Consider the following 17,112-nt stretch of genomic DNA (forward strand, 5'->3'; position numbering starts at 1 on the left):
CAAGTGAGATCAAAATTGATGACAAAATCAGCCTAGCTACTCTGAGTTCGATAACTTGCTCCTCTTCACAGATTCGACAGTCCACCCATCATTCAGACCGCGTTTCTTCACTGGGATCTGGTGGCTCATCTTTTCTATGATTGTTCCCAATGCATGTACGTCCTTCACATTCTTGTCTGTCAACCTCTTGCGCAACAATTGTTCGGGGGACAGCTCAGGCGCACCCTTGAGTCCAGCGATGTGTTTGTCCAAGATCTTGAGCAGTGCATCGAATTCGATGGGTCGGTGGAGAGCCTGGCTGTTGACACTGCCAACCTGAACCGGGAAATTGAGCCTTAGGAGGTCCATCCACTCCAGTGCAAGCGGAATAAGATCCTTGAAGTAGTCGTTGAACTGCATTGTGATTGCAGCTTTGCCATCGTCCGTTGTATAGAATGACACTTTGGTATCAAAGCATCCGGCGATACTCCGGTTGCTCCACGCATGTGGAAGCCATGCTTTCGAAGCGTTCAAATGGCGCTCCATGCCAAGTGGGCCGCTGTATCCAATGCAGACCCAAGAAAAGACGTAAAACAGTGATTCAAGATCATCTGAATAGTCTTGCTTGACGGATCCAATTGCCAAAGGTGACGATGATGACACCCCTTTTCTTGCAGTGCTGGGCACTATGATATTTTTCAGTTGCTGCAGGAGCCGCCACGACATGAACGGAACTGTGCCCTGCAAGTTAAGTCAGTAGATTTACTCCTGAATCAATCGTACACTCACTGTCCCACCGATGGCGTAGTTGTTCTCCGGGGTGACAAGTACAGCAAATTCCCAGTCAATTAACATTCCAAGGCTATCATCATCGGCATCCTCAATTATCGCATTGTTGAGGCTGCAATCACGATGCAAAATACCTCGTGCATGCGCTTCCTGTTGAACTGGGAGATCACTCCCTAGTTAGTATCAACATACTATATATTTGGAAGGAGATATGCTTACTGGCAATGATGTCACGTATAGCTCGAATAAATTCCAACTTTGTTCGAAATTTATGTAAAGGTCGCCCTTGGGGCTTCATGATGAGGCGAGAATGAGTGTGCCAAGTGTTGACTAAGCTGGGCAGCTCTCGATAGTGGTAAATCTTCGTATTGTCGACCTCACCGGTCGACAGCTTAACTTTGCTGAATTCTACGAGTTCTGGGACACCACGGACACCCTGCATCTTCTTCAACATAATGACCTCATTTAAGGTATCTTCATCGTCTGCATTTCCAAGGACCCAGTGGTCCTTGATGATGTACTCTTGGTCGTCCTTCCTGGCCAAGTAGCAAATGGTGCCATGACCAACCAGGCCATGACTCGAAAATATGACCTCTAGGATATCGTACCAGTTGTCGTTGACTTGAATTTTACCGATCGGCGACGAATTCGGAGGAACAGAAGTTTGGGCAATAAAAGGAACTAGTGGGGTAGAAATGGCCGAGGGAGGCAGCTCAGAGGGGAGTGCAGGAGGACCAGTCCTGATATCAGGCCGCTCATCTAGCTCGAGGGAGGAGAATATGCTTGATGGGGAATCGCCACCAGAAGTCTGTGGGGGCGAAGGTTTGTATGATGAAGCTGACTTGTATCCTGACTCCCGGCTGGAAGCTTCATCTGACTCGCCTGACTCCTCACCTGAGGCCGCATCTCCTGACTTGGCCAGTGTACCAGATGTACCCTGAGTGATGACCCTCTTTGTCAGAGCACGCAATCTCCTGGGAGGACGAGAACGATGTGATAGTACAGGGAGTTTAAGCTGTCGAATGTTCATCGTCGTATCGAAACCGATGCACTCATCATTGCCAAAGACGATAGACGAGAGGATTTGCAGAAATTTGTCCTTCTGTTGGTCGATATGGAATGGAGGTGATACAGCAGAACCAGAGTGGTCGTATACGTGAATACGAAGTTCACGATAGTGATTACATAGAGATAGCATGAGAGCGAAGCGCCTCCAGGGCTGGTCCTTCAAGATAATATATGCCTTGGTGTCGCGGGATTTCGCGGCACACTTCCCTGGCCGGTACTTGCTCTTTGTCACCTCAGCAACGACCTTGATGCCTGCCCATCCAGAATTAGGTTCATCTGACATAATGATGTCAGGTTTGCGGGGGATGTCTTCTCCCTTTATTGCTGTGGTTGAGTGCGCCCCACTCCATACACGATTAGCTTGATTAGCTTTGAGTCCGTGTCGAGAAAGTGCCACTGTAAGGGCGTTCCAAAGCCCCGCAACTACGTTTTCAAGGGTCGAGTTTGAATTAGAAGTGCTGCCTCTGCCAGGCGCCTCACTCTCCCCCCCGGCAGTCTCCCCTCACGTCTTTCACCCTTTTTACTCTTTTTGTGCTCTCATTTGGGTGGATCCGGTAGCCCCCAGTTCCAACTCTTCACCTTACTATCCCACAGTTCTACAAAGTCTGTGGGTTCATGCTGATGGAATTGATGGTTGATCCGCTCATTAGAATATCGAATTTGAGAGAGAGGGATCCGAAGGTCCTCTGCACAAGGCGCTTGAACTTTGAAGGATTGGAATATTACAGATAGAAGATGTCCGAGGGGGGTGCTTTGTTTTATGCAACTCGCAGGCTCCTCGAGAACCAGCTGATTCAGTTCTTGGGTGGTTAGCTTATCCATCATCGGCACATCATGAATGAGAGGAATTTTGACAAAAGATGATAGTTTTATTCCAAGTGCTATTGTTGAGAAGTACTGTTTCAACCCCGATTTTGATTTTGAGTTGGAGTTGGAGGGCATTGCATGCACTGACGAATGAGTATGACGACCGAGACGTCAAAGGTTGGCATGGAATATGCCATGCGGATCTCTTATCGACCGAACATGACGCACAAAGACTACCATAAGTGAAAAAACCCAAACTGTTCTAAAAATACTACATTGAAAGAGGAAAGTAAGAGTTTTTGTCCCAAAAACAATTTAGCCATAACTCTGACGCATGCTCGACACTATTATATGCGGTAAGGTGATTATCTGCAGCAGCACCGAACTGAGGAACAAGATTAACGGGCGCACGCACTTGTGAGATTGGTACGACATCTCCCATGCAAGTCCCATTAGACCATTTTGCCCTTTTGAGCACATACATCTGCATAGTTGGTTCACGGACACCAATGATATCGAAGCGATGAACATAGGTAAGAAACTGATCTTGCCATACCCATTGTGTGCCAGTCTTGCCGAGGGGACGAAAAATAAGTCTTATTTGGGTGACAGTGTGCCCTGAGAGATGAGGTTAATAACGAGCATCGGGGAAGGACAAATAAGTTGTGACGTGCCTTGAAGACCGCTAGTAGGCCACGAGTGTTCTGCTTCGGTGTTGACAATGATTGAATCATAATGTCCGTGTGTCCAAGGTTCACTTGATGGTGCGCAATTGATAGTCTGAGCTGGTCGAATATTGTGAACATCGTGGAACTCCGTGTCTTGCAAGCGAAGTTTGAACCATACTTGAACTTTCTCGAAAGGAAGCACAGCGTTAGGTCCAGCTCTCCTAGGGCCGCCTATTGCATGAATGTGGTCACGTTCGGAACTGGCCTCATGATGCAGAAAATCGGATAGTGCTGGTCGCAAATCTGGCAGGTTAAATTTGAGGGCGACATCATCAACACTGATGTTTCGGATGGAAGGATCATAGCCTAAATGAAAGGCAATGCGCCCAATGACAAAGGAACATAATGGTAGAGGTACGGAGCCCACAGGTTTGTGCTGCAGTACGTGGGCGATTGCGAAATAATTCGTGATTGGACGTGAACGATCATGTTGAATTGTAGATAAGAACTCAACAGGTACATTGTCGTCCACCTCAATGTCGTCAGCGTCCTCGTCATCCATATAACTCCTTGCTGCATCAGCTAATGCCTTGATATTCTGTTTCTCATCTAGAAGGATGGTGGTGAGCTCAAACCGAAGACATTTATCAAGTCGGTCGAGATGTCGACATATTTGAGGATTGTAGTTGTTGTTATTACTTGATCTTGCCGGGACCTTGATCTCGGTGATATGCGCGTGCTCGGTAGCATCTGCAGACCACTGAGCCGTGACTCCAGAGTTCCTAATGCTAGGTACGACACTCTGCATAAGCTCCAGTTACGGTATGTACCAATTGTCGATCACTTTGTTGGCCTTGCCACGACGAACCCCGGCATCAATGATTGCATCTTTGCTGGCGTGAAACTCATTCAACACTGCTGAGATGCGCACTAAGTCATTCTCGTCGATGGATTGTGACTGTACGAGATAGCGGAAATCCATGAGGGCGCGTACGGCAACGAGAACTCCATGGGGTGCTGCATCTGCACTAACTGCGACAATAGAACATTGGATGTCTCACTGACAGCGACCAGTCACCTGTTTGAGTTTTGAGATCCCTTCTGCGAAACGCCGAAAGCCAGTGACAGGTTGCAAAACAGAAAAACAGAAATCTATCTCCAACTCCCCAACAGCAAAGATTAGCCATTTTGCGTCGTGATCCCAAAATTCCTTATGAAGGACATGGAGTGTCTCAGGTGTGAAGAAGTGGGAGGGATCTGTAAGCACCCAGTCCTGCCAAAATGGCTCAAAGACACCGTTCAAGCGAAATTTTTGCACTTCATGAAAGAAGGCCTGTAGATCTGATGGATCGGCTCGTGTGCGAACAACAGATATTTGTGCAAGAGTGGTTGATGCCGTGCAAGGTTCATGGCGAAAGGAATCTCCAAATTGTTTGTACATGGCCATGGTGACCGGAGAGGTCTTTCCACCGACACAGGCTAACATCATGGCTTTGGGAGTATCGACGATATAACTTGCAAGTGGAGTGAAACAATAGCAGCTCTGTCCGACGGGATCCGAGAGCATCATGCCATGTAGAGCGGCCTCCTTAAGCGGTTTTAAGACAATATCTAGGCATTGATGAATGAGGCGATCCGCCAATACGCCACGCAGGCGCTTATTCTTATGAAGGAACTTCAGAACTGGCAGCAGGGCAGTGAGTGTTACAATAACATGCCGCCTTCACCCTATGCTCCCTCTTCCCGACTTACCGACATGGCGGAACACCGCCAGAAGCCTAGAGTGGCCTGGATGCCGCTGGATACCTAGAGCAGTCTAGAGCTGCTATGATGTCACCCCTGGCCTAGAAGGCCTCCCGATCCCATCATGATGGCTGTCCGCCTCATGTAGAACTAGACCGGCGCATGCCGCCTCATGCGCTGATGGACTCAGAGGCCGGAGTGCCTCATGTACTTATCTTGACATAGAAGAGGCGCCTCAATGCATCTTATCAGACAAGCATGGCTTGCCTCATGGATCTTATCTCTGACTAGGATAGATCCACAGATACAGACTCCTCCCGAACTATGTAGTTAGACACTATATAACAGTAGACACATATCATTGTATTCCCTACTTTGATATACTTGGTTTTCCCTTGAACATCCTCTCAGAGTGACTCCCAGTCCCTCTGTCTAGACCGCACTTCTAAGGCAAGCCGACGCTACCTTAGCCGTACATCCGTTAGCCCTACAGCTTGACGAGCCGCCACGCTTACCAAGCTTGTCGGAGGATACCTCGACCTTCGATCGAGCTTAGAAACCGTCCTTCTGTCTATGCGTGACCGCTAGACGATTAGTCATTCCGACTAGAGAAGGCTCAACCTATCCAAGTCGTAACAGTGAGCATGAAAGAGTTGGATGATGATTTAAGTCGGGTGTTCATGCGGATATTTGCAAGGCTGACAAGGAGTGGGTGTGCAACGCGATCGCCCGTCAGAACTGAGATATTCGTCTTGTCTGAAGATAGTATTGTCCCGAGCAATGTAGCACCTTGGGGGAGCAGTGACTATTTAAAATCAGTAAAAGATATACTACGTGAAGATGCCATACCTGCATGTTCCATGCATCATCACCTGTCATCCATTCGGTATACACACGACAGAGCTTTTGCACCGTAGAATAAACCTTGCGAGGTGTGAAGTCCAATTGATTGTGAAAGAGAGGATGGTTGAGAATGGCAGATATACACTCGAGTGGATCACGCCAGTACAGAATAACGGGTGATTTCGTTGGATGCGATGTATCAAGAACTCGTGACATCCAACGTGGGCCGCTAGGTAACATTTCTGCTCATCCTCGCAACTCTTTGGCAGAGTGGAACAACAAAGGAAGGTCCCTAATCTGAATGTTGGTTAGTCGATGAGATCAAGAGAAAGTTGCTGACTCGGATACCTCACCATCTCGAGCGATAAGAAGGAATCTATCTTCCCCATACTCAAACCAGAACGCAGTAACCATGATGCAGTCTCCCAGTCTTGCTTACAGCTGAACAGATAGTACAAGTTCATTTTGCGGTAGACACTATTTTCGTCGGTGTTGAACAGGCTCAGGAATGTATAGCCCATGCCGTACGTCTTTGCAGCGCCTGGAAAGTAGTCGGTGACCTCAGCAGGTGTTTCTTCTTCAACAGGAATCTCATCCCAACCACCGTCGTAAGTGTCTCCAAAATGGACATCATCTTCCTCTTCGTTCGACTCCATAGGGTCATCTTTCAAGGGCCCGGGTGGTAAGTGAGATCTCAGCCGAATCAACTCATCCAGCCAACTATTGCATCCAGAATGAGGTTGGCTCATATGACGGGCAACAGCGGTGTCAGTCTTGAATCCATCTTTGCCACAGGATGGACACTGGAGAGACATGAGTCGCGGAAGAAAGGTATGCAGCCAGCAGATGTTAGTATGCCGCATCGATAATTTTCATTGGCTGGGATCAGAACCCAGATTACATAAGTGACATGCACGATCTCCTTTGTTTATTGTTTATATATTGTTTTTCCTCTGTACCACTATGTGCTTATCAACGCTTTGAATCAGTCAGTTGTCGGTGAGTTATATCACAACAAAATTCAAGCTCTCATGCCTCCCTATGTCTGCTCATTCCCCAGTCCTATCTGAGCTGTCTCCCTTGGCTACTCCTGCCTTGCTAGTTCCTTTCATTTCCCGTTGCTATATTCCACCAAAGGTCCGGTCAATTCCTACCCAAAGATGTCTCTGTTGCTGAAAACCTCTTAGTTGTGCATGTCCAGTGTGATGGAGTCGGTAAACAATTTGAACCTGAAAGCTTTTGTCTCCAGGGCACGCGTATCTGATGCACTCAATCTTGACTCGAGCAGGCGCTGGAATTCAGCCACCGGAGTCTTTATACGGAAGTATATCGTCAACGATCGTGTTCAGTTTCATGGCTGAGGGACTAGGACTACTTTGAGCACTGGCTGGACATGCACGTCGATGATCTCATATTGTGCCAGATGGGACATAATTTTCGACCATGCCACACTGCTGATACCCACAGAGCGAGACTCTCTGCAGGGGGCAGATACATCATTTTATTATTCAAACGATACATGATAACATCTGCGGGGGCTGGGGACTGGCATCTTGTAGAGGTTCGCATGGCGAGTAATGACGAGCGCGCGGAAGAGATATCGTGCGGAATCAAAGGGGCATGGTTGTTGACCTTTTATAAGTGTCGATTGGGGCCTTTCGATAATCTGTCTGAACTAAGGCGAGATATTTCTGTTTCGATGAGTTGACACGCTACTTATATTTTACATCATACTCCCAGGTTGCTGCAGTCCATTTGCTTCGGCTATTGTACAGTATACATTGCATTCACTCAATCCCGGCCCCTTAGACTCTCCGATTCTCTTTCGTTCGTGTGGTCTGAACCAAATTTGCGTAAGTCCGTTCGTTATTTATAGTCTCGACTCACCTCGAAACGCGCTCGCGCTAATGTGCCCCCCTGAGCCCCAGCAAATATTTGAGCTCCACCATCTCCATCTCGAACACATGCCTCTCCCTCGCGATCCAAAGTATGAGCATTGCGCGCGCCTCCTCTGACCAGAATGGTGGCGGTGGGTGTGGTATCAACGGGAGGTCAGGGTGGTACAGCTGTTGGCGGACGTGCATTTGTGCGACAGCCCACTTGGCATATAACAAGTCCTTCGAGGTAAGATGTCAGTAACGGCTCGAAAACGCGGAAGATACTCACCAATTGCCTTTCTCACATCATAAATCTCACTTCCCTAGGTCTCTGTGCGTGTTGCAGGGCAGGGATCTCCACATCAAACGGTAAGTGATTGATATGAGAACAATCGATACACGACGCACCTCGCGATTGTGGCCCTCATCAGCTCCTCTGTTAACGTTTGGATTTGGGTAGTAGTTCATTCTGTACTTGTAGATGTAGTTGAATGTAATTGGGTACTTGAAATAAACGAATATGCTTACGTTCACCTCAAATGATCAAGCTCAAGTTGGACAATCGATGATTCCGGCATTTTCCGGATTCGCTTTTTCTAAATAACATCATTATATACGAAGTACATATGTTGACCTCGCCTGTCAGTCTCAATATTCACAGCAACATTCCAGCATCTATGTCAAATAAAACACTCCATTGGTGTTCTCTATGCTGTGCTCAGCAGCATCCATCTCACACTTGCCAAACAGTGAATCCTGGTGGTCACACCGCTGGTCTCTCTCACTTGTATGATATCACTGACACTATTGGTTCCATGGTACGTAGTAGGACTATATTAAGATTACTAACTAATAACATATATTTAATTTCATAGAACATCGATGATACAGAGGATCTCGAAGCAAACCTAGTTATGGAACTCGCCAGGGCTAGACGAGAGAAACTCCATGCCGAAAAGTCACTTGCCGATTGTGTGGTCCACGAACTCGAACTCATGGCGAGTTTATCGAAGTTCAAGTCAAGTCTTTCCGGGCAGAAACTTGACCGAGCGGATGTAGGATTGGGATATATGCGGATCGCATTCAAAACACATGGTCTATCTCACCGCGCGCACCATCTCCACGGTAAGTCTACGAACACGTTGAGTTTCATGGTGCAATACTAACAATTTACAGGCTCTGTCGTCGAGGTAGGGGACCATGATGGCCATGAAATCACTATTCAGTTAGATTGATCTAATGGTCGCGGAATTTCTGTAGTACTTTTAAAATTTAACAACACTAGCATTTTGTAAAATTGTACTGTGTATTAAATTCAAGTTTGTTTGTTTCGCTACTTGCTAAATTGTGAAGCAGTTCCTAGTACAACTGAGTCTCGTACTACTAGTAGTATTTGGCTTATTGCGCAAGGTACAACTATGTGTCTGTACTACATGTATATCTATTGTAGTGTCTTATCTGCTGTGAGCTATTGTGTGAAGTATGTGTCTGCACATGCATATCCATTGTGGCATCTGTCTGTACTGTGAGCCACTGTGCAAAGTATGTGTCTGTGCACGTATGTTCATTGTGGCGTCTGTCCACACTGTGAGCTCTGTGCGAAACTGTGTAAAATAACATTGTCTGTGGGAAGAATTTGTAGTTTGCTGATGTGAAGATGAAACGATATGAGTAAGAGACGGTGTGCATAGGAGAACGAGAACCATACCTCAGCATTGCAGGAAGAAGCGCTGAGGTATAAACAACGTGAAACAATGATGCTATATACTAGTACTGAGTCCGTGATGATGAATAAGGAAATGGAATACGGTGTCGTCGTTGCACATCCAACAGCTGTATGGTGCAGGATATGCTACATGAGAATAGCTTACACTATTAGCCAATGCAGCTTCTTTGATGCTCTTGTAGACCTTGTTTGTGATCCCCTGGATGGCAGTCTGGATCCGCTGCTCATATGTGGGATCACGCAACTCTCGTGATTTGCCTTTTGGGCGGCTATTTCATCGTCGAAGCCATGTCCAAATGGCGTCGGCTCACTGACAACTCGTCACAGCCAGTGGTAGTATCTGTTTAGAACTCCGCTACGGCAGCGCTCGGCTGGCTGTCACCAGCGTGACTTTGATGGCTTTCAATGAACTTCACCATTTCTTAATAAAATTTGGTCGTTCAACCTCGCAATGAAAGGTGCATGATAGAAACATTGATTTAAGTTGTGAATTGTGTGTGGAAGTAAGAATTGAGTGAGATATTTGTTAAAGCTAGACACAGTGTTAGCCCTCAGTCGTGATGGAACAGACTAAATTGAGTATGTACCTAGACACAGTGTTAGCCTACGAGCATCCGTTAGTATCTAGGTACAGATCAAGTAATACAAAGAACTCACCCTCAGTCGTGATGGAACAGACTGAGGGGAAAAGACAACGAAAGTAAACATATGTACGTAGGTTTGAATTCCTAAGTCCAATCTCTGCTCATCGCGTCGACAGCGTGCATTCCAGCACTAACAATATTTAGGTCGTGACGACTTGTGGGGGTGACGACTCTGCCGTGAGGTATAGTAACCCTACATTAGCAAAACTATGGAAAGCTGGACACTCCATTATTAAGCAAGCATGGCATAATATGGTAATCAGACCTCGAGCACCGTACTAGCATATTTACTATTAATTTTAGTTAGAGGTTGGGGGTTAAATCCCAGTGAGAACCGGACCTCACTGTATCGACGGAAAACAATGGATATATTTACAAAGATTGTCAAAGCTATGCAAATCATGAATTCAACGAAAGTTGACGTGTGTCATCTCGATCAAAAGAAGCAAACACACAATTTTGTCAATGTCTTGTGCATTTTTGCAGACATATATTCAATCAATCAATCAATCAATCAATCAATCAAGACCATGTGAATCTCTCATTCATGTGGTAAGTGTACGTGTCCTTAGGGCTCAGCAGGGGTATGGGTAACCCCTGGGGGTCGAGTAGGGGTACTTGAGGGTAGGGGTATGGGTCTGAATCTGGAGACCCTTGTACCCCTAGGCCTAGGCATAATATATCCCCAAATTGATTACCATAGGAGTGATGGATAAGTGTCATATCCCGTATTCCGGACCTACATCCGACAATATTCCCACGCCTCATCCGGACCTTCGGACACCCTATTCATGTCTCCAGTCCTCTATCCATCCGGATCCCTGCACCCCTGCACATCCACATCCACATACATTTACCTCCATACCTCAATCCACGCGTCTCATCCGGACGTCCGGTCCGGTCCGGTCCGATCCGATATACGATAAGCTTCCTAATTCAATTCCTGTGCATATAACGTTAACACAGCCTATTCCTCTATTCGGTATTCCTTGTCCTCGGTATCTCGGTTATACTTACTACCGGTATGCTTACTGATCCGTTAACCTATGCTTCATTTCCGACTCGCGCTTGATAACTTTGCTTATGCTTCATACATAGCCTCGGACGCTTGCTTACTGATCTTTCCGTTATTTCCTTAGTATATAAACTCTTGTATATGTCCTGTAGTTCCTCAGTCTGAATATCATATTAGTCCTCGCACTAGATCTCACTCTAAGTCCTCACATCAGTTCTAGTCTATCGACTTAGTCAATATCCATCTCGGGCCTAGGGAGAAATTCCCTAGGCCAGAGCTCCGCTTATCCGCTCATCCGATCCTCCGAAGTTTCCGGACGTTCGTCCGAAACTTTCCCGCGGTCCTCCAGACCTATTCTGCTTCGGACTTTGTCCTTGCAGCCTTTCCTCTGTTTGCTTCTACTTAGGACTTGTCCTAAGTAGCCATTACACGTATCCGTATCAGGACGAAACCTCATCGTAATTTCCGGAAGTTCCTCCGGAACTTTCCCGCACTCGTCCGGAAAGTCCTTCCGAACTTTCCCGCGCTTCGGACATCCTTCGGACGTCCTTGGACTTTCTTCGGACATCATTCTGAAATTAAGGGCACATACTCGGGTAAGGGGCGCAGCGCACGAGCTGAAGCCAAGCCCCTCGGAATCAGTCCTACCCTTTGTGCACGGTCTTAACATAAGAATAAAATTTGAAGTTGTCAACAGCACAATGGTTATTAGGCTTATTGTGATCTTATATTGCAATTTGGTTATTATTTGAGTAAGATACAACTAAAATACAATCAAAGGAGACATTCAAGTTAGTTGAGGTGGTTCATAATGCACAAGAGTTACCAGACTCCAAACCATCGGCGGTGTGTTAGAGTCTCGTGCTAGTGTACCAAATACATACAACTATATTCCAAATCCTGCACCTTGATTCAAACACTGCAACTCTTTGGAGGTTCATCATCCAGATCTCCGCCACCATCTCCCGGCGGGTTACCGCCTAGGGGAAGTTCATCATCGGAATCATTGTTCAGAAGATTTCCGGCGGGTGTGGGGGTGGGGGTAGACGGATGTGGGTGATTCATGAGTTGCGAGATGCTGGAGGCAGCGCCTTGCACACTAGTGTGGCGCTGCGAGAAGCTAGTGAAGGCATCGACTATGGGAGTAGAGTCGTGTCGGGCTGTTACTAAACCCGCCGTGTTAAGAGTGGTCTGCACTCGTGTAGGTGCCATGAAAACAGATGTAAGTATACTCGGTAAGGTGTGAGTTTGAATATACTGTTAAGAACGTGCTCAAGGGTCGGATCCGAAGGGCTTGGCTTCAGCTCGTGCGCTGCGCCCCTTACCTGAGTACGTGCCCCTAACTTCCGAAGGCTAATGGATGATGTCCGAAGGTTGTCGGACAATGTCTGATGCGCAGGAATTCCGGTAGATGTTTGGGAACAAGTGATAAGACTAATCCAGACAAAGTCTGAACTAGAAAGGAAACAGCAGAGGACTACCAGAGGTAGAGGCGGAGTGTTAAGACTGTGCACAAAGGGTAGGACTGATTCCAAGGGGCTTGGCTTCAGCTCGTGTGCTGCGCCCCTTACCTGAGTATGTGCCCTTAACTTCAGAATGAAGTCCGGAGAAAGTCCAGTGAAGTCCGAAGGACTTCCGGAGAAGCGTGGGAAAATTCGGAAGGACTTTCCGGACGAGTGCGAGAAACTTCTGGATGAGTGCGGGAAACTTCCGGAGGAACTCCCGGAAATTACAATGGAGTTTCGTCCTGACGGGGATATGTGTAATGGCTACTCAGGACAAGTCCTGAGTAGAAGCAAACAGAGGAAAGGCTGCAAGGACAAAGTCCGAAGCAGAATAGGTCCGGAGGACCGCGGGAAAGTTCCGGAGGAACTTCCGGAAACTTGGAGGAGCGGAGGAGCGGAGGATCGGAGCTCCGGCCTAGGGAATTCCTCCCTAGGCCTGAGATGGATAATTACTAAGTCGGAGGACTAGAACTGTTACGAGGACTTAGGGTGAAGGCTAGTGCGAGGACTAATATGTGTAATATTCAGACTAAGGAAGTACAAGAATTCTACAGGGTTTATATACTACTTGTCATATCCCGTATTCCGGACCTACATCCGACAATATTCCCACGCCTCATCCGGACCTTCGGACGCCCTATCCAGTCCTCTACCCATCCGGATCCCTGCACCTCTGCACATCCACATCCAGATCCCTATACCTCCGTACATTGGACCTCCATACCTCCACAGCTAGCCTGCATCATTCATCCTTTGTCCTATCGCCCTAATGTCATATCCCGTATATGCACGCTTCTCATCCGGACCTCCAATCCAATCCAATCCGGTCCGGTCCGATATACGATAAGCTTCCTAATTCAATTCCTGTGCATATAACGTTAACACAGCCTATTCCTCTATTCAGTATTCCTTGTCCTCGGTATCTCAGTTATACTTACTACCGGTATGCTTACTGATCCGTTAACCTATGCTTCATTTCCGACTCGCACTTGATAACTTTGCTTACGCTTCATACATAGCCTCGGACGCTTGCTTACTGATCTTTCCGTTATTTCCTTAGTATATAAACTCTTGTATATGTCCTGTAGTTCCTCAGTCTGAATATCATATTAGTCCTCGCACTAGATCTCACTCTAAGTCCTCATATCAGTTCTAGTCTTCCGACTTAAGTCAATATCCATCTCAGGCCTAGGGAGAAATTCCCTAGGCCAGAGCTCCACTTATCCGATCCTCCGAAGTTTCCGGATGTTCGTCCGAAACTTTCCCGCGGTCCTCCGGACCTATTCTGCTTCGGACTTTGTCCTTGCAGCCTTTCCTCTGTTTGCTTCTACTTAGGACATGTCCTAAGTAGCCATTACACGTATCCATATCAGGACGAAACCTCATCGTAATTTCCGGAAGTTCCTCCGGAACTTTCCCGCACTCGTCCGGAAGTTACTTACACTCATCCGGAAAGTCCTTCCGAACTTTCCTGCGCTTCGGATGTCCTTGGACTTTCTTCGGACATCATTCTGAAATTAAGGGCACATACTCGGGTAAGGGGCGCAGCGCATGAGCTGAAGCCAAGCCCCTCGGAATCAGTCCTACCCTTTGTGCACAGTCTTAACATGCCACCCTTACCTGACATGATGGTTCAGGTCCAAGAAGCCCCCCAGTGTGGGATATTCATACCCATGAGCACACCCTGACCCTCTACTGCAGGTTGGCGGTGTTTGGCAGGTATGACCTCGAGAAGCTGGTTCGTGAAGAGTTTGCTGATACATATGAGAAATCTGTTGAAACTACTAATGAGACTACAGCAGACATGGTCCATATGCAACATTTAATCATACACTGACGCTGATGCTGACAACTATACAGAATGATGATGTGACTTTGGTGACTACTCACTTGGTTCCATGTCTTGTAATACTAGTAGCAAGTGGCTGGAGGGATTCTGCAATCACGGCCTCAAAATTGAATTGTCATGAGAAGAAATGAAGATCAAGCTTTTGCAACATCTGCTGTCTGGAGTTTGTGTTCATGCGGGAGCTGTACCAAGTGGTCCCCAGGGATTTCTCAAGCATTTTTGGGTGTTCCTTCTCTGCTTGGTTATGTAGTTCGAGAGGTATTGGTTTCTCTATCATCGACATTATCTGTTGGGTCTCTTAAATATATTGTCTGTGCTGTGGGAGAAGAAACTCCTGTTTTCATGACAATTTGTTGCAATCATTGCCTTTTTCGCATTCATAATATTTAGTATTTGACAGACATGTTTTGAGAAAGGAAACTATAAAGGTAGTAGTGGGCTTTGTGTCACAACCCAATAATGAATTAACACTGGGCAGAGACTAGGACTCAAAGCACAAGATAAACAAACAAAAAAAGATAGTATTGAGCAGGTACGTCTGGGCTGGTACAAGTAATGTACAGACGAGAGGTTTGAACCAAAGAACTACTGACTACAAGCTAGCTACCTATATATATATATATATATATATATATTAAGTCGGTGTAGCACTCAGGCTCGCGCTGAGCACGTATTCAGCTAATTCCCAATGCATGTCAAACACTTGAATCACTTCCCAATGTTATCCGACACTTACCCGCTCAATCCAACATTTATCCACTAACCCAACATAGTCCGATGCTAACCCGACGGACCTGATGTTTCCCACGCATCGGACTCGATATTTTCCCGTGCACTTGTCCTCCCTATGTCCTGTCCTGTCGTATCTATCCCCACTAGGTGCGCAGTTATCAGTTTTCACACCGCTAACACTGTAGACCGCGTTATTACATGTCCGCAGTACCATATGTCTTATTACATAGGACATCAGATCCGAAAATTACTGCTACTACTTTCGCCTATAGTGCTCCGAAATGAAATTCTACATAGACACTATATATTTTGCATGCCTCCTACTTACTTATTTACCTTTCTACCTCCGAGTAGGAGGAGGTCATTAGATATTCGTAGTTCTTTGCTGAATTCCGCAAATATCATCCTTTCTTTATCTGAAACACTCCGAAAATACTGACAGTAACCCGCCATTCACTATCCCTGACATTCATTACATTCCCGATGCTAATCCGACGTAACCCGACGTAACCCGCTAACCCGAAACCCGAAAACATCGGACCTGACGTTTTACCTTCGGACTCTGTTTCCCGTGCTTTGGACTATCTTCCTTTTAGTATCACTGATTATTCTAATACCTTACAGCAAACCCCTCGGGTCGAACACACTTGTCTAGCAAGTATAGCAGACTAGGCTGTGCAGACCACAACATTATTATATTGCTGATTGCTTACTTCGTGTAGTTGATCAGCAATTGTTGTCTCATTACATCGGAGACTGAAACTGAGTTCAAACTAACTACCAATCAGAATAATAAAAGGTATAATTCTATACATGACTATGATGTCATGATGCATGCTGTAGCAACCAACAGGCTCTGGAACATTCCAAGAGGGTCATGTGGTGTGAGGTCATCAAGACCAGCATCTTCCAATAAGTCATGTGATTCAATCACGGGTAGTCCAGGTAATTCTACAATAGATGTGAATGGGCTGGGAACATCTTCAACCATAAATACATTATTAGGTACAGGTGCTTTGTCTGGGCACTTAAAGGACTTAGAGTTCAGAAAAGAATAGTGGTTCGTATGAGGTACTCATGACACTTTGCCATGCATGTGGCCTTAGGCGACTTATTTACATTTTGTAGCTGACTTGAGCTGACTTTGAGTTACTAACTGGAGCTATAATAATTCAGCTGAGCTGTATATGACATAAGCTGTAAATAAGTATCTGGCTTGGCTAACCTCAGTAGTGCTGCGGCCATGGTTCAAACCTGACCAATGGTCAGGTTCATCCATGGTTCAGTCCACAGTTCTCCATTTTGGCTGGACTGAACCAAAATGAGGTTCATGGTTCATTGTTCCTGGGATGGTTCAGTCATGGGTTCAGACCTTCCAGAACCGTTCTGAACCATGAACCGAAACTTCCTCAAGATATCAGCAAAGCTGGTAACTTCTCTTCTGCACTCATGGGTACTTCAACTTCTGGGATCCTCAACATCTGCATTAACTTTCAATTCTGTCCGGACACTCGCATTTCATGCTACCGGTTGTCCAATCAAGCTCACAAACTAACCAATATATTACTTTGATATATTTTCCAGGATTCTCCAATGCACATGGCAGAGACTGGTTGTGTTTGCACTGGTCTGAATCAATCTTGACACTATTTAGGTATGTTGTGCATGTAGACTCGACTCTGGATGGGGGACTTATATGTTCTTTGTTGGGCACTCAGCGCTGTCCTCAATCAGGTCCATCTGGTGATTGAGCTCCTCCTGCAAGCCCATCATGCCTCATTTGTTGGCGTTGTTTGCTCAGTTCCACACATTTCGGCACACGGCCTCTAAATGCATCCCAACCAATCAAACAACAGTCCCGACATTG

General features: G+C 46.4%; 3 protein-coding genes across 3 annotated transcripts; 1 reads left to right on the plus strand and 2 right to left on the minus strand.

Annotated features, from left to right (window-relative positions):
• Window positions 1–36: 36 nt before the first annotated feature.
• HD556DRAFT_1444007 (uncharacterized protein) lies at window positions 37–2,119 on the minus strand (the record flags this gene model as incomplete). The annotated part of the gene is made up of 3 exons (XM_041306714.1): window positions 37–720; window positions 769–941; window positions 988–2,119. The coding sequence occupies 3 exons, from the start codon at window positions 2,117–2,119 to the stop codon at window positions 37–39; spliced, it is 1,989 nt and encodes a 662-aa protein (XP_041159465.1).
• A 1,121-nt stretch (window positions 2,120–3,240) lies between these two features.
• HD556DRAFT_1444008 (uncharacterized protein) lies at window positions 3,241–6,712 on the minus strand (the record flags this gene model as incomplete). Its single annotated transcript, XM_041306715.1, has 7 exons — window positions 3,241–4,113; window positions 4,180–4,343; window positions 4,377–4,994; window positions 5,676–5,859; window positions 5,904–6,126; window positions 6,178–6,194; window positions 6,251–6,712. The coding sequence occupies 7 exons, from the start codon at window positions 6,710–6,712 to the stop codon at window positions 3,241–3,243; spliced, it is 2,541 nt and encodes an 846-aa protein (XP_041159466.1).
• A 1,174-nt stretch (window positions 6,713–7,886) lies between these two features.
• On the plus strand, window positions 7,887–9,009 carry HD556DRAFT_1308963 (uncharacterized protein; the record flags this gene model as incomplete). The annotated part of the gene is made up of 6 exons (XM_041300214.1): window positions 7,887–8,021; window positions 8,121–8,143; window positions 8,396–8,415; window positions 8,525–8,592; window positions 8,650–8,899; window positions 8,951–9,009. 6 exons carry the CDS (start codon window positions 7,887–7,889, stop codon window positions 9,007–9,009), a joined length of 555 nt encoding a protein of 184 aa, XP_041159467.1.
• Window positions 9,010–17,112: the final 8,103 nt, after the last annotated feature.

The sequence above is a fragment of the Suillus plorans genome (genome assembly GCF_016647745.1).
Source record: "Suillus plorans strain S12 chromosome Unknown HD556scaffold_33, whole genome shotgun sequence".
NCBI lineage: Eukaryota > Fungi > Basidiomycota > Agaricomycetes > Boletales > Suillaceae > Suillus > Suillus plorans.